Below are 21,178 nucleotides of genomic sequence, written 5' to 3'. Positions count from 1 at the left end.
AATCAGCTGAGCAAGACCCTCTGGGGTTCTCTGAAGATAGATGGATCAGAAGTTCCTGGGGAGGGCGGTCAGCTGGAAAAGCGAGGCTTGGAAAGACAGGAATCGGGAATCCGATGGCACTTAGTTGGAAATATAAGAGAATGGAAGTCTTTTGTGGAAAGAGAATTCAACTGGGGAGTGGAGTTATCACTACATAGGGTCTGTAGTCTAGGGTTTCTGTGGGAAGCAGGGAGGAATAGCTGAGGGACAATACTACAGAGTTGTCTGGTGAGGGGCACAGTTTGGGGGATTACATCAGAAGAATGGGAGGGAACTTTACTGGAGGGGCTGGTCTCTGGAGTCTGTTGATAGGGGTGGGGAGGAGGCTTAGGGTCTGAAGGCTGAGACTCTGGGCTCCCCTAGTTAGGAGAGTCAGGCCAGGCAGGACTCCAGAGTGTCCTAATAAGGGTCCTTAATTGAGTAGCCGGAGAGGCTTAACTAGGAATCAAGATTCCAAAATAGCAAGGGTCTCTGCTGGCAGGCATGGTAATCCAGCTAGGTCTCAGGGCATTTCCCAGCCTCCTCGGGCATTTCTCCGCCTTCTCTTGGTCTGAATGCTGGCCCCCCACCCAGCTCCCTTGGGGCTCCCACACCCAGGACGTGTTGCTACATGGGCACGGCCAACTCCATGCCCCACGCCTCTGGAGGAATAAGGAGCTGAGGACACTGGGGTCCTGCCGAGGTCAGCCCCCCTTCACATGCCCCTCTTGTGCCTCCAGGGGCTTGGCACCCGCCTGGGCACGGCGCCTGGCACGGGCGCGTTGGGGCTGGGCCGGGAGGGAGTGTAGGCAGGAGGGAGGAAGGGGAGGAGGGAGGGAGTGGCAGCGGGCGGGGGCTCAGGCGGGAGATGAGCTCACGCCGGCCAGGGCTGGATTGGCTAGGGGCCAGGCTGGGCGAGTTCTCAGAGCCAGGGGCCCCCACTCCCCACTCCAGAGGGCCTCTGGGGTTGGGGGCAGGTAGGCCGCGACCCAGAGAGCCCACCCATCCCTGCACCCTGGGGCCAACAGGTGACCCGCCCTCCCCACCTCACCTGAACCCGGCGGGGGGCTCCCTATCTGTAGGGGTGCCTGGTGCGCGCCCTCCTGTCCCCTCTGCCCCCAGGGGGCGCCCCTTCCCCTAGGCCTCCTATCTGGGTTTCTCTCCCACGTGCGACCCTTGCAACTCAGAGTCCCGCAGAGACCCTCCTTCTAGGGACCCTGTCCCCCTCAGCTCTGCCGATCAACTTTCCTCACCCCAACCCCCCTCCTCACAGGCATTCGCATCCTTTCCTAACCCCTCCCAACCAAAGATAAAGAAACTGGGACACCCCTCGGGGCCCTGAAACTCTCCCTTAGTCTCCAAGGACTCCTTACAATCTCAGCATTGGGGCCCCCTTCCCCAAAGCTCCCAGGCTCCTCAATTCTGGTATCCCCCACTTTGACTCAAAGGCATGAAAGCCTGCCCCAGTCCCCTCACGTGGGACGCCACAGGTCCCTGCGAACCCTCATTGCGTTGCAAAATCGGGACCCTCAGGACTCAACCCCAAAAGCCAGGAATTTAAGTCTCCCTTCCTTAATACCCCAGGGATTCCCCAACACTACCGTACACAGAATCTGGGCTCCCTCTCCTGGGGGAACTGTCTCTCCCGTCCCCGGGGATCCTCCTCCCCCTGGGAACCCCTCCCTCGGGACCACCACCCCGCACTCACAGGCGCGGAAGCCGGGTCCCCCCGGGGCCGCCCCGCCGGGCGCGCCGCTGTCCACGCTGGTGGTGTTGCGGGGCGCGCAGGTCGGGGTACAGCGGGAGCCGGTGGGCCCATGGACGCAGCGCAGGCCGCACACGGCGGGGGTGAAGCGCACGCGGAGGCGCTCTCGGGGCCGGCCCGGCACGGGCTGCGGCCCGAGCAGCGCCAGCAGCACCAATAGCGACACCCGCGCGCCGCCCGCCATGGCTGCAGCGCCGCGCTCCGCCGCGCCGCCGCCCCAGCCCGCCCGAGGGGCCCGGCCGCGCCCGCCCGCCTGCGGGGGAGGGCGGCCGCGCCCCCGCTCAGGCCCCCCCCTCCCCACCACTCCCTCCCCGGCGGCCGCGCGGGGGCGCGTGGGGCTGGGCGCGTAGCCAGAGGCGCGCAGGCTGGGCGCTAGACTCGCAGGGGGGAGGGGGCGCCCCGTCTGCCCCCGCCTCGCACCAACAAGTGAATGGGGCCCGCAGGGGAGCGGCGGGGAAGGGAACAGGTGGGGGCGGGCCGGTTTCCCCCTAGACAGGGCCGAATCCATAAAGAGGAAAGAGGAGTGGGGGCCACATTTGGGGAGGCCGGTACAGGCTGATTCTCCGCCCTAGACCCAGAGAAAGAGGCTTCATCTGGATAGGGGGCTGTCATGGCACATCTGGGCAGCCAGGTGGCACATCTGGGGGAGAGGAGAAGGGTCGGTGCACCTGGGCACATGAAAGAATTGAGGGTCTGGATGGTGGGCAGGACGCTGGGGGGCACGTTTGGGGATGCAGCCACATCTGGCCAGCACCCCACACCTGGTAGGAGAAGTCAGAATGGATAAGAAAGAGCAAACGGTGGATTGAGGCCGTGGGCGGGGGTCCTCACATCTGGCTGGATGCCCACATCTGGAAGACTTTAGGGAGAAGGGGACACATCTGGGCTGAAGGCCACAACAGGAGGGGGACTTTAGAGGGTGGTTGTGCTAGCCCAGGGGCCGAGAGCTGGAGTGGGAGGAGGGCAGGGGGAGGGTCGTGGAAGTAGGGGGAGGCCTTTGGCTCCCAGCCGCCCCGCAATTTTGGGCATTCGGTGACCGGGCAGGCGCCAACCCGCACAATCGCTTTTGTTGTCTGGGCTAGTTGGGCTGCGCTCTCTGCCGGGACAGCGCCCCCCTCTTCGGCCGCAGGGAGCCCGGACGCCTGGCTTCCCGGCCCCACCCCCGCGGGTCAGCGCCTCTGGCCGGCGTCTGGTCCTGGCCCGGGCTCACCTCGCACGGCCGGACGCCAGGGTCCCTAGAGGGTCCGTGTCCTGGGGGGCTGAGCTACAACGGGGGGCAGCTAGGCGGCGGCTGGACCGTGGGAACCAGACGGCTTTATCTGGCCCGGAACCCACCCCCCTGCCCCCCGGCAGAGGAAGGGCGGATGTTCTTACCCCGAGTCTGGCCGGCAGGGGCGCGCTGTGGGGGCCTCCTTCTCAGCAGTGCCCGGCCCCCTGGCCCACGGGGCCGCCTTCGTCTCAACAGAGCTCGGGCCTCCTGAAGCCTGGATAGAAGAGGGCAGAGGCGCTGTCAACGCGGTTAGACTGACACCCCCTTTCCCCACGACCCAACCCTAGCTGGAACGGGCCTTTCGAGCGGCGAGATCTCCCAGTAACAGCTCTGCCCACCCCCCACCCCTATCCCTTTCCGGGGACCAGACCTTGTACGTTCTTCACAGGCTTGGGGAGAAACACAGATGAGGAAGGGAGAGAAAGAGAGCAAAGAAGACAGAGGCAGAGGCAGAAAGAGAGAGTTGCAGAGAGACAGAGAGGGCAAGGGACAGGTAATGAGAGAAACAGAAAGAGACAGAGATGGAAAGAGCAAATACAGAGAGAGGGACATGGGGACAGGGGCAGAGATGGAGACTGAAAGACACAGAGACTTCGATAGGCACGAAAAGGAGAAATAGAAGCAGAGATCCAAGTCGCCAGGGAGAGGCAGAGAGAGACCAAAGGAAAAGAGATGCAGGGAGCAGAAAGAAACGTGTGCCGGGAATGGTGGCTGGTGGCGGGGAGCTGGGAGCTCCTGAGCATCTGGTAGGGGAGGGATTGCACACTCACGTCAGTGGCTGCCAGTTGAGGGACACCTGTCTCTTCCTCGCGCTGGGGCTGGGGCTCGGCAGCACCTGGGGCACTGGGGTCAGGCACTGCTGAGGGCCTGCACACTTTTCAGGCGGGCAGCTCTGGACCCTGCAGGAGGCTTTGGAGACAGCCAGGGACTTAGTGGAGAAGGAAGGGACCACGTCTTTCCACCAAGTGCATCCAGCATTCCGGCTGGGATGAAAGGTGGGGAAGGGAGTGGCTGACACCTCTGCTCTTACCCCCTTTCACTCCCTGCCTATACCCCACCTAGAAGAACCCACCTCTGACGCAGCGACTTCTCTTGGGCGACTGGCCTGGGCAGCACCGACAAGCAGCCACTCTGTAAACAGGGGTGGAAGTCACTCAGACCCCTAACCCTCTCAAACTGCCCAAAGAGGGCAACGGTGGGTAGGGGAGGGAAAGTCAAGAGAAGGCTTGAGAGCAACTCGAAATAGATGTTTAATCAATTTGTGGCACTGCGCTGGATGCCTGCTTCCCCATCTGCACAGTGGGAGGCAAAATGGCTTAGATTCTCCGCGCATGAAAGTCGCAGCAACCCTACTTTAATTTGTTTTCTCAAGTGCTTAGTGGTAAAGTCTTATTGGTAAGGGCATTTTAAAGCCTTAATATTTAAATTTTTTTTTTAATGACGCAAAGTGGATCTTTAAGTTCACTGCCAAGCCCGTACTGCCTGGGAATCTAGAACCCCGCCCTCCCGCACATCTCTGTCCTTGACTCAGCCATCATCCCGAGCATGGCCAGCAGGTGGCGCCACTTCCACAGGCCTCAGCGGCTGGGGAGGGAGGTCCTCTTTTTGACTGTGGGTCCAGCGGGGTGCTGAGGAGGAGGAGGAGGGGGATACAGAAGGAGCCACAGCCCAGAACTGGGAATCCCAAGGTCCGAGTTCTAGACCGTTCCTGCGCTTCCACGCGCTGTGTCCTGGAGCCGGCATCTCCGTGTCTTTGGGCCTCAGTTTCCCGCCTGACCAGGAGGAAGGAGTTCTTTGAGAAATCCCCCCGCTCAGTGGGTCTCAGATTCTGAGTAGCGGAGTCCTCAGCTCCAGCGCAAGTGCGTCGCAACCAAGGGGCCCCCCAGACAAATCCATTATCCCGAGGCTAAGGGGGACGAGGGACGAGGACGCGCGCTCTGGCCCCGAGAGAAGGGCAGTGGGGAGATGCTGTGAAGGGGACGTCGGGCTCAATGATTCTTTCCAGACGGGTGGGGCTCAGTGGGGAAGGAGGCCGCCCGAATGGGAGCCTCCGGGACCCCAGATCTTGCTGTTATCCCTCCCGCCTTTTCTCTGCGTTAACCCCTTCCCGGCCCCGCCCCCGGCGCGGCTCGGGTTACTAAACGCATTCGCAGAGACCGAGGCGGGAGCAGAGCCCGGGGCCTTTGTAACGGAGCGCTGGGCCGCAGGGCGGGGGGTGGGGGTACTAGGCAGACTGCTTCCTTCGATCTCGTCACCCGTAGACAGGAAGGGTGGCTATAACCCCCGCATCTATAGGAAGTTTTGGATCTTTTGCCGCGAAATCACTGGTACCTCATTCAAGCCCGGGATCCTCTTTCTAGGAAACAAGAGCATCCCCAACCCTCAGGAAATCTGAGGAACCCCCTCCGCACAACCCCTTGCAAGCCCCTCCGCCATCAGGCTCGAAGTCCACGTCTTCCTAAGTCACTAGGAAAACCCAAGGGTCCCTTTAATTAATCCAGTCGTTCCCAAACCCCAGAAAATCAGGACATCTCAACTCCACCATAGAATCCCTTCATAACCTCCCATGCTCCTCCTTAAGCGCCCAAGAAGCTTGGGGAACCCCATCCTAGCTGGGGGGCCCCACCCATCTATCATCTTAGGAAAACTCAAAGCCCTATTCCCATATAAACTGGGACCCTTCTCCGGAAACAAACAAACAAACAAACAAACAAACAAAAAACAAACAAAACCCTGGAATTCCCTGGGGCTACATCCATCTATCACACCGGCGGGGACTCCCTCGCCTCAAAATCTCAGTACTCCCCGGATTCTAACCCCTGCAAAGTAGAGGGCCCTAGCAAATCCAAGAGCTCTGGCTCTTTCATCCCTACCCTGAAGCACTGGGTTCGTATTCCCCTAAATCCGCAAGTCCTGGTCCTCACGGACCACCAGACTTATTGGATGGAGGGGGCACAAGGAAGAAGGGGCCGCAGCGGGGCTTACCCGGCCTGGCGGCCCGGGATCCCCGCAACCTCGACGGCCTCGCTGGGGCTGGGGCTGGTGGCGGAGGCGGCGGCTGCGAAGAGTGGCAGCAGCAGCACCAGCAGGAGGGGGCGGCGGCCGCTGGGGCCAGGCCGCCGCATCGTGTCCGGCGTGGAGTCCCGCTCCAGGCGGGCCGTCTGTCCAGCGGGTCCGGCTTGGCGCGGCCCCGCCCCCCGCCCCCGCCCGAGGCCGACTCATTTTCTCCACAGTCTTAGCCGCTGCTGCGAACTTCCCGCCAATCAGAGCCCGGTGCCGCCAGGGGGCGCTGTCCGCGCGGCCAATCGGAAGGCGGCAGGGGAGGGGCTAGCGGGACAGGTGCCGGGCGGGGGGCGCTGGGGCCTGGAGTTCTCAGTGCTGGAGGCGAAATCGGGAGTCGGGTACCAACTTGTGAAGGAGAGCCCAAGAGCGGAGGTGCTGGGACCCCCCCCCCCCACTGCCACCACGGTTGGGAGGGACGCATAGGCAGTGGGCAGTCCCTTAAATTAGACTCAGGCCTCATCCTTCGCTCACAGTAGTGGGAGAATTTGATCAGAATTTGCTCCCTGACTGGTGTAAACGCTGGAAGCCCCCATAGGTGTCCACTTCTCACACTAGAGGCTCAGGATTCTGGGTGGGGGGCAGTGCTAATCCTGCAGTAGGCCCCAGGTCCGACCGCTCTGTGGCCCCAGGCCCACCCTGCACCTTCCCAAAGGGTTTCACCTTCTCAAGGCCCTGTGCTGCTGGGGTTCCGGGTCCAACAAGCAGAATCTTGTTCCTCGGAAGGTTGTAGCCTCTGTCCATCACAGGACCGAGACTCTGCCCCTGACCCACAGACTTGGCTTCCAAGGGGCTCCTAGAGAACTGTTCTGCTCCTTACACCCCTCTCCGCAGCTGCCCCTAGGGGGTACCAGACTCCCCTTCCCTATCCTGAACCTTTAAAGATTCCCAACAGCACCCCTCCCACTGCCAGAATTACAGACTCTCTCTTTAGAGAATTCTAGTCCCCTCCCTTTCTGGGGACCCCAAGCCTCAGAGGGCCTTAGGCCCTATCTGCCCTCTCTTTAGGGAGGTCCAGGCTCCAAGCTTTGCTTATGGTTTCCCATCTCGGTAGGTCACAAGCCCAGCCCCTTTACTTCATTTTAAACTCAACGCCCCACCCTTTTCCCCCCCTCGAAATTTGCCCCGCCTCTCTTCTCCCAAAGGCACCGCCCCCTGAGTTTCCGACCCCGACTCCCTACTTGCCCCCTTCCCGTCTGAATTTAAGGCCACTGCCCTTCCCATAGCGAATTCCGGTGCAGCCCCATGCTCAGGATCCCAAGCCCCACCCCTTTCATATTTGCCCCGCCTCCGAGGTTCCAGGCCCCATCCCTCCAGGCGGTTTTTGAGCCTTTTAGTTTCCAGTTCTGGATCGCTAGCTCCGCCCCCAGTGGATCACAGGCTCCACCCACACAGGATACTAGGCCACCTTCCCTGATCAGAGGGCCCACCCTAGGCTGGGAACATCAACCCATCCAGCTTTGTCCTCATCCCCCATTCCTGCTCCTTCCAGTGGAGGGGCGACCCTTTCACCCTCCCCTGTTACAGTGAGCACCGGGTAACTCACATAGCCCCGCTCACACTGTTACTGCCACCTACAGCAATCCACACCTCAATCCCACACGGACACCCAGAAATCCAGGCCCGCCCACCATCCAGGGGCACGCAGCCCCTTAGAGCAGTAACGATGACACTCAGGGACATTCGTGGGCTGTCTTAGCATGATGAGGGAGTGCCTGACTGCCCACTGAATGTGTTCCGTGTCCCTGTTTTGGGGAAGCCCCCACAATCCCTGTTAACATGGCCCTGCAGGACAGCATGTCCTGGCCCCCCATGCCCCCCTCCGTTGCCCTCCTCCTCACCTCCTACCCTATGGCTGGAGCATTTGCTGGGGGCGCTGCTGAAATTTCTCCCTTCTGCCTGGGATCCGGGGCATCTTCAATGCTCGTTGCTAGGCAACAGCCTCTGGCTCACCACTACAACTTCCGGGGATGGCGTTGGCTTCCCATCCCCCCTGAATTTGGAGTCCCCAGCTCCCAATCCTTCCCCATCAGTGCCATTATCTCCCGGGGTCGTTTCTATGTCATCCCTTGGATCCTGATCTGCTCTCAACCCTTCAGAATCCCGGAGTTCTGGTGCTGTGGCATTCCAGAAGCTTCCTCCCATCGTGTGCTCACACGCTGGGTTTTATCCCTGGTGTTAACAGACAGACAAATCTCTTTAGTGTTCCAGATTTTCTTACATTTTCTCTCTCAGTTCTAGAATCACCAGCAATCCAGAAACACAACGTGTACCAGATTCCCTGGCAAGGAAAAACTATCTCAGTATTCTAGATCTGTGAGCATTATAAAACATCCCACATTCTAGATTCCCTGAATTCACAACCCCTCCTCCTATGTTCTATACTTTCTAACATTAAAACATTCCCTAGGGTTCTGAATGCCTTGGCATGTAAAAATATTTCTAAAGTTTGAGGTTCACAGGTATTCCAAAACACTCATGTTTTTGAATCATTCATCTCTGTTCATGTTCTAGATCCCCTGACAATCCAGAGGCCCTTGCCATTATGGGTTTCTTGGAATGCAAACAAACCCTCTAGCGATCCAGAAGAGCTGACATTCCAGAATACCCTATGCTCTAGATTTTCTAGTACTCCACATTGCTGTTTCCTATAATTCTCAGCATCTCCAAATCTCTGGCATGCAAGTGTAGAATCATAGGCATTCTACAACACTCCCCTGTTCTAGAACCATTGACTTCCAGGTCCTTTGGTCAAGCAACTTCTGTTGTGTGGATTCTCTGAAATGCAGGGTGGGGGGATCCTAATATTGTTCATCTGCTAGCACTCTAGAATATCCCTGTGTTCTAGATTCCCTAACACTCTGGACCCTTCTCCACTATGTTACAGAAACTCTGGCATTCCAGAACTAATTTCCCTTTTCAAGGGAAATCAGCATATTCTAAAATCCTTGTTCCCAGTCTGCCCCACTTTCTTTCCTCTTCGTTGGCTCAAGGAAAAGATGCACAAATCTTTCCTGAGAAGTTGCCATGGGAACAGGTATTATTTGGGGGAAAATCTCAAGGATATTAAGCTAGAGTGAGCTGAACCTGTCCCTCATAACCTCTCTGGCATGGGCAGGAAAGGGATGTGGGAAAGGTGTTTGTGATGGCGATGCTTAGGGTACAAATGTTCAGGATGTGGCAATCACATAGCTGACATCTGTGTTTCTGTTGACCTGTGGCCAGTCGTCCTTGCTTGTGGTAACAGTACCCCGATTCACCTTTCAGGAACTCCTCCTCCAATCTGTCAACCTCCTGGCCTGTGAGGGCACATGACCCCTGGAACCGTGGAAGGCCTCCATCACACCGGCCATAGTGGCTGGTTCAGGGATGGCCGCCTGACTAAATTCAAGTCAATAAGAATCAGTCGTGTGATTTGTTGCTGTTGCTAGAAAAAAAACAAGTTGCTAAGGAGGTACCTGGAGTCATCTTGGCACCGAGAGGGGAAAACCTGAGTATGATGCATCCCAGAGGAGAGCAAAACCAAACAGATGGAAAGACGTTCTGGACGAGTATCTGAATCCCTGGATCCAACTATGCCTGAAGCCAGATGTAAACCATTACATTCCCCTTCTTTGCTTAAACCAAGAGAGACAGATGTTCCTAAATCTACAGCCAGACATCTGGCTGGTCCTCACATCTCTCCCACCCTTTCCCTGGGGGTCCCCAAACCCTCTAAGAATGTCAGCAAGGTGTTGGCAGTGACAACTTTATTAGGGGAGGGGGACTTTGGCTCCAGAAAAGGTGGGGGGGGGGCGGTGGGGGCCTAGTAACAACGACCATTCCAAGGAAGCCCTGGCCCTGAACCCAGGGCTCTGACAGGAAGCAGGGAGGCACCTGAGCCCTGCCACCCCACCCCACCCCGTCCCCCGCCCAGGACCTGGGTATCCAAAGGCACCATGGCAGCTGTGTTCAGAAGGAAGTCTCATTGAGCTTCACCTTCGGGGGTGCAAGGGGAGCCCCGAGACCCGTGGAGGGCCGGGGCGCTGGTGTCGGGGGCCGTCGGGACTCTGGCCCACTCCGCACCAGCTCCTGGCAGCGTTCCACGAAGCTGCCTCCCCCGCGGCGCCGGGCCTCAGCCTGGGGGGGGCTCAGGCTCCCAAGACGGCCAGACAGGGAGGCTGAGTGGAGACTGGGGGGCGGTGATGAGGGTCAGTGAGGGTCATCATGGGCAGGGAGGCAACTCCCCCCACCTCCCCCGCCCCTCCCCCATTGCACAGAAGGGAAAGTGGAGTTCAGTCTACCTGGTGAGAGAGGTGCGAGGGGAGGGGCTGGGGAGAGAGCTCCGAGAGGAAGCCAGCGGCGCCAGCTCACATTGCTCCAGCTGCTCCATCAGCTCTTCCTCGGTCAGCCCACCTGCTGGGGGGGCAAGACAGGGGCCACTGGGCAAGGGACAAAGGTCACACGCAAGGCTTGAGGTCAGGATAGGAGGAAAAACGCAGAGGTCAAAGGCTAGGGGTCAGAAGCTACGAGAGGGTGGAAAAGTGAGGGCAAGCTGGGGTTCAAAGGCAGAGGAAAGGGGTCAGAGGGCAAGAGCCTGGGGAGGGAGACTGGCAAAGGAGGTTGTGGACAGGGGCCGGCATGGAGGCCAGGTATAGGGAGTACCAGGGGCCTGGCCGAGGCCGTCCATGGCGGTGGTCAGGTCCCACATGGCCAGGCTGCCATTGGCCTGGCCGGTGAGCAGGTAGCGCCGGGGCCGAGAGCCGAGCCGCCGGGAGCCCTCACACTCGAGCACCGTGAAGGCGGTGGTGGGGGAGCCGTCCACCGAGCGCACCGAGCACACCCTGAGATGGAAGGGAGAGGGGTCACCCTGGCCCCGGTCCCTCTCCTCACCTGTACACCCCTTCCCGGGCCACAGTCCCCACCATTATGGCTTTAGTCGCTGCCTCTCCAACCACCACCCCGGGCTTCTTTCCCCTTCCCCCATGTACTCTCGGGGTGCAGCGGCCTCTGGGATGGCTCCTGTCCAGCATCGCCCCACGTCCCCATGGGGATTCTCCCCCAAATCTGCTGCTCTCCCTGGTGGTTCCTGACTCAGAGAAGGCTTGTCATCCTGGGGGCCTCCCTCCCCTCCTATCACCAGCTTCCAACCCCCTGCCCCATCCCTTCAGCCTCCAGGGCCCCCTCCTCCCCTCCTGTCTGGCCCTGGTCAAGCCCTGCCGGCTCCTGTCCCCACCTGTCCCAGCCTCTTCCCTGGACTCTCGGACTCCTGTCCTACCTCCAGTCCAACCCCCATGGTGGTCACGGCTCCCCAGCAGCCCAGGCCAATCTCAGCTCCTCCGTGCCCCTCAGCAGCCTGTACGGAGGTCCGGCCCCCAGACCACGTGCACCTCACTGGCTGTCCATTCCCAGCCTTCACCCACGCTGTTCCTTCGGCCTGGCGCACTCCTGCCCCCCCTTTCTTCTGCTCATTGCTGTTTATCTCCAAGGTCCTCACGAAAACCCTCACAGGCCCCCTCCCGAGACTGGAGCAAGCACCTCCTCTGGGCTCCTACAGCTGCCCGTGCCCCTCCCCCTGTCCCCGGCACCCCCCACCTGTGCCTCCTGCCCCGATCCCGGGCTCTGACCACGCCGAGTGACCTGCGTGAGGTCCGGCACAGGCACCTGGGGCTTCCCCAGCCTCACCGCTACCCACACACGTCACACCTTGAATTCCTCCAGCCCCCAAACCCAGGACCAGGCCTCGTGCCCCCTCCCAGCCTTTGCTCCTTCAGGCGTTCCTTGGCTAGGACCCCCTTTTGGCCTCCGTGACCCAGCTGGTGTCCTGCCCTCTCCCCGACCACCCTCCCCATTCGATGGGACGGTCCTCACCGCTGGCCAGTGGATGAAAGACGCACAAAGAGCTGGCTGGCGGTTGGCACCACCTTCTGAATGAACACTTGCTGGTCGTCCCGCTCGCCGTAGGGGCCTGGGCCAGGATGGTGGGGGGAGTCAGGGCCAGCTGGGCTCCCTGGGACTCCAGACCCTAAGGCTCTGCCCCCTTGTCCCCATCCCCAGCTTTCCGGAATTGGGCGGGGTCAGAGAGGGCTGAGGGTCAGTCAGTGGAGCTCGGGGCTGTGGGGTGGGGGTCCCGGGTCAGGTGGCGGTCAGCAGGAATCAACGGGGTAACAGAATTCAACGGGGGTAGCTGGGAGTAAATGGAGATTGACAGGGGTCAGGTGGCAGCCAGGTCAGCTGGGTGGGTCAGGAGAGGTCTACAGGGGGTCAGGGAAGGAGCCAGTGGAGGCCAATGGGGGTCAGGCAGGGTGCATGGGATGGGGGACCAGGGGCTAGTAGGCACCAATGTCATTGCCAGCGCTGCAGCCACCATGCCCGTCGGCCGACTCCAGTGCCAGGATCTTGAAGGAAGCGAGTGGGGTGGAGCCGGGCTGGGTGGAAATCATGCCCCGGAAGCGAGTCACGGACCACGTGCGCACGTGGTTGTTGTCGGCACAGACTGAGGAGCACAGGGGCAACGGCCGGTCAGGCCAGCTGTCATCACCACGGCCCAACCTTCCCGAGCCCCAGGATGACCCTTTTCAAAGGTGTCAGGATTTGGGCCCCTCTGGATTCTTCCCTTTCAGAGAATTCGCTCTTCCCCAGAACTCCCAAATGGTCAAAAATCCTCTTGGTTCTTCCTCTAAAATTGTTCCAGAGCCTGATCTCATCTAACCCTGTCACTGTCCCCACCCTGGTCCTGTCCATGGCAGCAGCCTCCTCCCGGGACTCCTGCTCCTGTCCTGCCCCGACACGTAGCCAGAGAGTCCCTGTGAATAACTGTGTCAGATCATGGCCCTCCTCTGCTCACAACCCTCTTTCCCATGATACCTACCCAGTCAAGGGCAAGGACAAAGTCATCTTCATGGCTTACAAGGTCCTACTGTCTCCCTTGCCCACTCTGCTTCCTCAGACACATCTATCATCCTCCTGGCTCAGAGCCCTCGCAATGCCTGTTCCCTCTGCTAGAATGTTTGTCCCCACCGAGCTGCACTGCTTATTTCCTTGGTTTCGCTCAAAGCCCCTTCCTCAGTGACCCCAACACTCTCAAGCCACTCACACAACTTTTGTTTTTATTCATGGTCTTCATCGTTGCCTGCTGGTGACTTATATTCTGATTTATTTATTTGTCATCTGCCTTCCCGCAGAACATCAGCTCCCTGAGGGCGGGCACTTGGCCTGTCTTGTCCATCACTGTATCCCCTGGGCCTGGCACACAGTAGGTGCTCAACCAATGTTTGCTGAATTGATGAATTTCTCACTCTTGCTTAGATGGGTCCCCTTACACTATTCTCTCACTTCTGCAATTACTGTTCCAGGTTAAAATTCCCTCCCCCCCCTGGAGGTCCCACCCCCTGGTTTCATGCTCCCCTCCGGGCCATCCTCCTGTGAGGAGATGGGCAGTTGGGGCAGCTCGGTGAGGCCCACCTGAGATGAGGTGCTTCTCCGAGAGCATGATCTTGGTGACGGGGCTGCGGTGCACGGTGAAGGTCTGGAAGAGCTGAGGCCCGGAGCCCACAGTCTCGGGGTGCTGCACAATGACCCGCACACCCCCTGAGCTGGTGCCATAGGCAATCTCGATCCAGTTCCCGCTGTCACCTGGTGAGGGGCCGAGGATGAAGACAGCGACAGGGTCACAGGGAGACAGAAACCACGGCAGAGAGAAAGAGAAGGACAGAGATAGAGTCAGAAAGCAAGGAGAGAGGGGGCAGACAGAGATAATAAGGCAGTGAGATGTCAGAAAGGGAGAGACAGAGGGAGAGATCAGAGAAAGAGAGGAGCAGGGACAGAAAGTAAGGCAGAGAGAGACGGAGCTAATAAGAGAGGGGACAGACAGAAAAATAGAGGGGCGCCTGGCTGGCTCAGCTGGTTAAGCATCTGACTTTGGCTCAGGTCATAATCTCACCGTCCTGGGATCAAGCCCCGCGTCTGGCTCTGCACCGACAGCTCAGAGCCTGGAGCCTGCAGCCTGCTTCAGATTCTGTGCCTCCCTCTCTCTGCTCCTCCCCAGAAATAAATAAATATTAAAAAAATTTTTTTTCTCTCTCCTTGTGCCCCTCTCCTGCTTGACTGCGTGCGCTCTTTCTCTAATAAATAATTTTCTAAGTAAACGATAATTAAAAAAAAAACCTAGCCTAATTTTCTGCATTTAAAGCCAAGAAACCAAATAAAAAAAACTGTCCCCAGGTGAGAGAACTCGGTTTCGTCCGCCGTAAAACACGCACCCTCTTTGTTTTATGAGCGTGGAAGCATCATGTCCTCATTGCAGAGGTGGAAAAGAAACACAAAGACGAACTGCTCGTGGCCAAGTCTGCCCCTGGTTGGAGAGACCTGCCACAGCTTACATACAAGCGGTGCCCGGTGTTTGTTGAATGACTAAGTGAGAGTTGAATCTTTTCTCCTCCCAGTAAATCTCACAGGGTCATGCTACACAGTGGTGGGGAGGCGGCTGTGGGCTGGGGCTGCTGGCAGCGGGGTTCGGGTGGGGGGGAGATGGAGGGAGCCGGTCATAGCTTACTGGTCTTGGGGGTGAGGTAGACGCTGAGGGCCGTGACTCCGTCCTCTGCCGGGTCCCGGTAGAGCTCACTGACAAGGAGGTCGTTGTCCTTCATGCGCAGGGGAAACTTCTGCACATCTGGGGCGGGCGGGGAGAGCAGCGTGGGCTCGTTCAAGGTGCTCAGCCCTGCCCCCTGCCTTCCTGGGGAGGTTCTCGGGCACGCGGGGTACCAGTTGCTGCTCACCCACGTAGTAGATAGAGCCGTTGTCACAGCCCAGGAGGAGGAAGGAGCCCGCCGCGTCGTAGCTGGTGATGGGCTGCACCTCCTGGACCTGGGGGCAGGCAGGACTGGCTGTGGCCGGGAGGTCCTCCCTGCCTCCGCCTCCACGGCACCCCTCAGGGCGCTCTCCGCCCCCCCCCCCCCCCGCCCGCTTCCAGAACCTACCAGGGGTTTCTAGGCCCACTTTTCTCCAGCCTCACCGGCTCTAGTTCTATCTCCATCTGCATCTCTCTGTCTCTGGAAGTCTCTGGGTCAGCGCTTCTGCCTCTTGGCCTCTCTTTGACCCCATATTGCTGGCTTTTACTATTTATTTCTGTCTGTCTCTCTACATCCCTTCAGCACCACCACCTTCCAGTCCCGGCTTCACTCTGCCCACCCTTCCCTCTCTCCAACACCTGTTTCTGACTTCCTCTATTGCTTTTTGTCTGTCTCCCCCCCTCTTTCTCTCTCTCCTTTCTCTGCTTTTCTGTCTCTCTCTCCCAAACATACTTTACAGGAGAAAGCAATACTGTAGGTATATTTTTCTTTATGTTTTGCACATGGCTTGGGAGGGAACGACAGACGTGTGCACGTCTGTCTCCTACGGCATCTTCACTCACCTGCTCCCCCATCCAGTGCCTGGAGAACCCACTCTCCTCCTTTGCAAACCCACCATCTTCCCTGTCAGCTCAGCGGCCCCTCTTCCAGAAAGGCCTCCCTGACTCCTCCTCCTTGGGCCTTTATCACCCCGGCACCCCCACCAGGATCTGGCCCGCTGCTGCGTTCTCCGGCTGTCTCCAGTTGGACTGGGGCAGGAAGGAACCCCTCCCCGGGTCCGTGCAGACTGGACACCTGGGAAAGAGGCAGCCAGGCTGGCCACCCCTCTGACCTGCCAGTGCTTGGTGACGGCGTTCCAAACCCCGATGCGCCCCGTGTGGCTCGTGGCGATGAGCTGGTTCCCAACGAAGAATAAGGCCTCCACGGGCACCCCCAGATGGAAGACTCCTGCAGAAGGCAAGGAGCACTCAGCCAGGACCCTGCTTCCTGGGGGAGAAGGAGGAGGACTGGGGGAGAAGCCAGTCGCTCAGTGGGCCAGGAAGAACTCCAAGGGCCAGCGGATTCGGTGGGGCCACAGAATCTTTATAGGCTAGAGGATTCCAGCAGGAATTACAGAGGATTACACAGGCCAGATTCCTGACAGGGTGTGGAACTCTAACATGGTTGCAGTTTTCAATAAGGCAAACCGACGGGCGCCTGGGTGGCTCCGTCGGTTGAGCGATCAACTTCGGCTCAGGTCATGATCTCACATTATGAGTTCGAGGCCTGCATTGGGCTCTATGCTGACCGCTCAGATCCTGGAGCCTGCTTCGGATTCTGTCTCCCTCTCTCTCTGCCCCTCCCCCCCTTCACACACTCTCTCTCTCTCTCTCTCAAAAATAAATTAAACATTAAAAAAAAAAATAAAGCAAACAGAGATGTCTAATGGGAACATAGACTCTAGCCGGCTCTGGGATTCCCCTGGCATGGAGGTCTAACAGGGCAGGGAATTCTGGACGTGGGTGGATTTTTGTACAAGCCAAGAAATTCGAACAGGATACGGAATTCTAAAGGGTTGGAGCATCTTAACAATGCAAAGAATCCCTATGGGTGTAAGAACTTACAGAGTGGGTTAACAGTCCAGAGAATTCCAACGGGGTGGAAGAGAATCCTAACAGACCACAGGGTGAAGCGTAATTCTTCTAAAGGGCAGAAGGTTCTGGAAAAGTCCCGGTGCCATACCTATCTCGGAGCCCCCGCCTTCTGCCTGCAGAGCCCACAGCAGGATCTCGCTGCCTGTAGCCGCTGCCACCATCTTATCATGTTCACCCAAAGCCCCACCGAGCACCCGGGCTGTGAGTGCCAGTCGCTCGATGGGCCAGTCCAGGCGGGGACTGGAAAACACCAGCTGCCAGCCAGAGGCTTCTTTTAGCCTGGAGGATTGGGGGATATCATCAACCCTCACCGCAAGCCCTCCCCATCAACAGGGCTTGAGCCTCTGGCCACCACCCTCCCTGAGCACCTATAGCAGACAAGAAACTGGGTATAGGCCACAGCGATCCAGTTGTGGTGTCCACACACCAGGCGCACGATCCCCGGCTCCTCTGGTGGCCCTTGGAGGGAAGAGCAGGGATCAGGGCAGGGTCGCAGGGACCCCACTGGCTGCCCCAGTCTCCCAGGAGACAGAAACATACCCGATGGGGAGGGAGGGGCCCTCTCATCCAGCACTCGGCCCAGCAGCCCTGCATTGCCCAGGTTGGGGGGCATCGTGTTGCTCCGTCGAACAGGGGCTGGGCGTCCCCCTGACTGCTGGGGCCCCACCAGGCTGTGCCGGTTCCGCCGCTTCACTGGGAACACTGTGGCGGGGAGAAGGAGCAGAGTGACAATAGCTGTAATAATTGCCACGTAGCAAGCGCTTCAAATGTGCCAGAAGCCGACTTCCCCACACGTGGGGGCATAGTGTCCCGGCGAAAAGATTCTCGGTGGTGTGGGGACGTGGCACGAAAGGACACGGAAATCACCCAGCAAGTTACTGCCTTTTCTGTTCCTTTGAGCACATCACAAGGGCCGAATCAGTTTGGCGCTACCATAACAGTGCTATCTTTTCAGTATTTGCTAATCTTCTGTTTTAAGAAATGGAAGCCTAGGGGCGCCTGGGTGGCGCAGTCGGTTAAGCGTCCGACTTCAGCCAGGTCACGATCTCGCGGTCCGTGAGTTCGAGCCCCGCGTCGGGCTCTGGGCTGATGGCTCAGAGCCTGGAGCCTGTTTCCGATTCTGTGTCTCCCTCTCTCTCTGCCCCTCCCCCGTTCATGCTCTGTCTCTCTCTGTCCCAAAAATAAAGAAAAAAGTTTGAAAAAAAAAATTTAAAAAAAAAAAAAAAAAAAAAAAAGAAATGGAAGCCTAGGGGCGCCTGGGTGGCTCAGTCGGGTAAGTGGCCGACTGCACTTCAGGTCATGATCTCACGGTCCGTGAGTTCGAGCCCCGCGTCGGGCTCTGTGCTGACAGCTCAGAGCCTGGAGCCTGTTTCGGATTCTGTGTCTCCCTCTCTCTGACCCTCCCCCGTTCATGCTCTGTCTCTGTCTGTCTCAAAAATAAATAAATGTTAAAAAAAAAAGAAAAGAAAAGAAAAGAAAAGAAAAGAAAAGAAATGGAAACCTAGGGGCGCCTGGGTGACTCAGGTCATGATCTCACAGTCTGTCAGCGCAGAGCGCGCTTGGGATCTTCGGTGCTCACCCCCTCTGTCCCTCCCTGGCTCCCACTTGCGCTCTTCTCGCTCTCTCTCTCTAAAATAAATAAAACATTAAAAAAAGAAAAGAAAGAAATGGAAGCCAATTTCTTTGGCAGGCAGTAGCATCATAACTGTTATTTCAGGGTTTCGTTTTCACATTTACTTATTTATGGTATGAAGGCAGTGATAGAAAGCTTCTATTTATTTTTTTAAGTTTATTTATTTATTTTTTGAGAGAGAGAGAGAGAGCACAAGTTGGGGAGGAACAGAGAGAGGGAGAGAGAAAGAATCCCAAGCAGGCTCTACACTGTCAGCACAGAGCCCAACGCGGGGTTCGAACTCACAAACCGCAAGATCATGACATAAGTCAAAGTCGGACACTCGGGGCGCCTGGGTGGCGCAGTCGGTTAAGTGTCCGACCTCAGCCAGGTCACGATCTCGCGCTCCGTGAGTTCGAGCCCCGCGTCGGGCTCTGGGCTGATGGCTCAGAGCCTGGAGCCTGCTTCCCATTCTGTGTCTCCCTCTCTCTGCCCCTTCCCCGTTCATGCTCTGTCTCTCTCTGTCCCCAAAATAAATAAACGTTGAAAAAAAAATTTAAAAAAAAAAAAAAAAAAAAAAAAAAAGTCGGACACTCAACTGACTGAGCCACCCAGGTGCCCCTAAAGCTTCTACTTAAAATGACTTCTTTATGGGGTGCCTGGCTAGTTCAGTCGGAAGGGTATGCAACTCTTATTTTATATATGTTTATTTTAATTATTTTTGAGAGAGAGAGAGAGCAAGGAGAGGAGGGGCAGACAGAGAGGGGTACAGAGGATCCAAAGCAGGCTCCATGCTGACAGCAGCCAGCCTGATGTGGGGCTTGAACTCACAAACCATGAGATCATGACTTGAGTCAAAATCAAGAGTCGGATGCTTCACCGACTGAGCCACCCAAGGGCCCTGAGTAGGTGACTCTTGATCTCCGGGTTGTGAGTTTGAGCCCCATGCTGGGTTTCCAGTAACCACTGAAGCATATCTTCCATGGCCAGTGGGGTTGCTGATCTAAGGTCCCATGGAGATTATGGTCAATAATTCCCCTTAATATTTCCACCTCCATGCAAAATGTTTTATTTTATTTCTTCTAAGCTTCCTCACAGGGAAATCAAATGTGGACTATAACCCCCATCAGGCTCCAGAACATACATCCTAGCCTCAGGGGACTAGCTGGCCCACTGCCTCACTGGAAGTGAGTTCCTACTTCCTTTCCAAGCATCAGTCCAGCCTCTGATATAAGGCTAAAACTCCCATCATGTCTCAGGGCTCACAGCACAGGTAAGCACAGGGCTCACAGCAAGGGCTGTGACCTTATGGGAAATGTAGTCTTTAGTCCACCCTCCCTCCCCTCCATCCCTTAGCTGTGCCCACCTGGTGGAGGCAGGTAACCGTTGAAGAGAACGTTTCCACAGGAAGATCGGTCCAACTCCTCCCGCAGCTGCAGGCGTCGAACTGAAGCAGAATAACTCCATGCTGGGACTTGGGGGGTACTGAGGCAGATTCTAACCCCCTCACCAATCTCATTCTCCACCCCCATCCCCCAGATCCAGGACCAAATCCAGTGCTCTTGGCTCTAACCCAAACTTCTTTCAAGAGAGGGGAAGAGGGAGCATCTTGAGAGCTGGGGCTTGTTTTCTATGCAATGAGGATGCTCATGGGGCCCCACTTACCCAGAGGAGTGAGCCCATAGAACTGGGCTTCGTGGAGGAGGCTGGAACCGTGGACACCCCTGGGTAGTAGAATTGACTAGGGGTCAGAGTCTGGGAAATGGGAGTGAGTGGAGAATTCTAAGGAGGAAGTTTTCAAAACTGTACAAAGAATCCCAAGAAGTAGCAAATTTTGACTGGATCAAGACTCTAAGGAGTGATGTTATATATGGGCAGTGAAAATGTGCGTGTGTGGTGTTTGGGGTAAATTCTAAGGACACGATTTAAATATGATCAAGGAGCTTAGGTGAACATTCTGAAGGGAAGAAGTTGAAGACAGTGGGGTTCCTTTATTCCCATGCAAACCTGGGGTCCAACTCTTTGGTGCGCAGGAAGTTGAGGATGGGGGCGAAGACGGTGGGGTCCCTGTCGATGAAGATCTGCGGGAAGGGGGGCAGAGGATGGATGGGACAAAACAAGGGGCTGAGTGGGGCTCCTATCCCTCCTCCTACCCGCTGCCCCGTTTCAGCTCTTGCCCTACTCACAGCTCCAGTCTCATCTTTCAGTGTAGAGATGCGTCCGCTGAGAAGACTGTAGGGAGGGGATGCAGAGTAGGTGTAAAGGGCAAGGGTGTGTGTGTGAAGGGGGTGGGGGGGTGGGGAGGGTGAGTGGGGCATTAGGTTTTCCCATACTCTCTCGTCCTGCCCCCCACCACCCGACCCAAACTCTCTCTCCCGATCACCTGGAGAAGAAGGAGTCTGGGATCCAGGTGAGAGTCTGGCGAGAGGTACTGAACCTAAGCGGGGAAAGTGAGCGCACAGTAGGGGATGGAAGGATGGAAGGAGGGAAGGAATGTAGCTCCTTACCCCACCGCCATCCCGGGCGCCTGTCCGAGCACTCGCGCTTTCAGCAGGGGGCGGAGCAATCCTTGATGGACAGGGATTCCCCCAGAGAGAGGCGGTACTCCCACCCCGTTACCGGTCCCCGAGGTGGGGGCCTCAGGAATCTCCTACACTCACCTCTTGCCTCCCACGTTCAGATGAATCACCTCCCCCGGAGGCCCCCGACTCGGGACCCCTTCTGCTGCAGGTGCCGCGGCTGCCATGGCCCCCGGGCGAGCCGGCCGGCCAGCACCCGCTTCCGGGTCTACACTCGGGTCCCGCCCCCCGCTGCCTGCTCATTGGCCTGGAGACTCCCAGAGCCACGGGCGATTGGACACAACGCTCACCCGTCGCAGTTAAATTCTCCGCCTCCTTAAAGGGACCCGCCTTTCCTGTGCTGGACGGGGCGCACCGCAAGGCTGTTTTGGGGAAGTTTAGTTACAAGGGCTAGCAAAACATTCCTCTAGGA

General features: G+C 57.8%; 2 protein-coding genes across 5 annotated transcripts in view; both read right to left on the bottom strand.

Moving 5' to 3' along the window:
* Nucleotides 1-6,290, bottom strand: part of LTBP4 (latent transforming growth factor beta binding protein 4) — a 28,397-nt gene extending 22,107 nt beyond the window's left edge. Inside the window, exons 1-4 of one of the 3 annotated variants that reach the window (XM_086689807.1) lie at nucleotides 6,039-6,290; nucleotides 4,126-4,184; nucleotides 3,824-3,952; nucleotides 3,158-3,267 (exon numbers count right to left, since the gene is read on the bottom strand). In XM_086689807.1, coding sequence (XP_086545933.1) covers nucleotides 3,158-3,267; nucleotides 3,824-3,952; nucleotides 4,126-4,184; nucleotides 6,039-6,275 — 535 coding nt within the window. In that variant the 5' untranslated portion in view covers nucleotides 6,276-6,290. Of the gene's footprint in view, nucleotides 1-1,726; nucleotides 2,013-3,157; nucleotides 3,268-3,823; nucleotides 3,963-4,125; nucleotides 4,185-6,038 lie in introns of those variants that run through there. The other 2 variants (XM_086689808.1, XM_086689809.1) reach the window with 2 other exon arrangements.
* A 3,557-nt stretch (nucleotides 6,291-9,847) lies between these two features.
* On the bottom strand, nucleotides 9,848-20,979 carry SHKBP1 (SH3KBP1 binding protein 1). 2 transcript variants are annotated; one of them, XM_086689811.1, is made up of 18 exons: nucleotides 20,848-20,979; nucleotides 20,571-20,624; nucleotides 20,374-20,419; nucleotides 20,195-20,268; nucleotides 19,853-19,911; nucleotides 19,554-19,634; nucleotides 17,116-17,277; nucleotides 16,944-17,034; nucleotides 16,664-16,854; nucleotides 15,774-15,889; nucleotides 14,870-14,957; nucleotides 14,647-14,763; nucleotides 13,557-13,727; nucleotides 12,433-12,588; nucleotides 11,964-12,060; nucleotides 10,758-10,936; nucleotides 10,397-10,511; nucleotides 9,848-10,284 (listed from the first exon to the last, which is right to left on the bottom strand). In XM_086689811.1, exons 1-18 carry the CDS (start codon nucleotides 20,931-20,933, stop codon nucleotides 10,065-10,067), a joined length of 2,103 nt encoding a protein of 700 aa, XP_086545937.1. In that variant the 5' UTR covers nucleotides 20,934-20,979; the 3' UTR covers nucleotides 9,848-10,064. The 2 variants fall into 2 exon arrangements, with proteins under 2 accessions (XP_086545937.1, XP_086545938.1); XM_086689812.1 differs by having other exon boundaries at nucleotides 10,397-10,508.
* Between the last annotated feature and the right edge of the window lie 199 nt (nucleotides 20,980-21,178).

Source organism: Puma concolor, chromosome E2 (genome assembly GCF_028749965.1).
Source record: "Puma concolor isolate L17-30 chromosome E2, mPumCon1.1.hap2, whole genome shotgun sequence".
Taxonomy (NCBI): Eukaryota; Metazoa; Chordata; class Mammalia; order Carnivora; family Felidae; genus Puma; species Puma concolor.
This window is presented reverse-complemented; position numbering and strand designations above follow the sequence as displayed.

What these genes read in the sequence shown, in the direction of transcription:
- SHKBP1 (XM_086689811.1), bottom strand. Translation starts at nt 20,933, where the DNA reads ATGGCAGCCGCGGCACCTGCAGCAGAAGGGGTCCCGAGTCGGGGGCCT. An exon ending in CTACCTCACCCCCAAGACCA is followed by an intron (nt 13,728 to 14,646) that starts GTAAGCTATGAC and finishes GCCCCTCACCAG; the next exon opens with GTGACAGCGGGAACTGGATC. An exon ending in CTTTCATCCACTGGCCAGCG is followed by an intron (nt 10,937 to 11,963) that starts GTGAGGACCGTC and finishes CTTCCATCTCAG; the next exon opens with GGTGTGCTCGGTGCGCTCGG.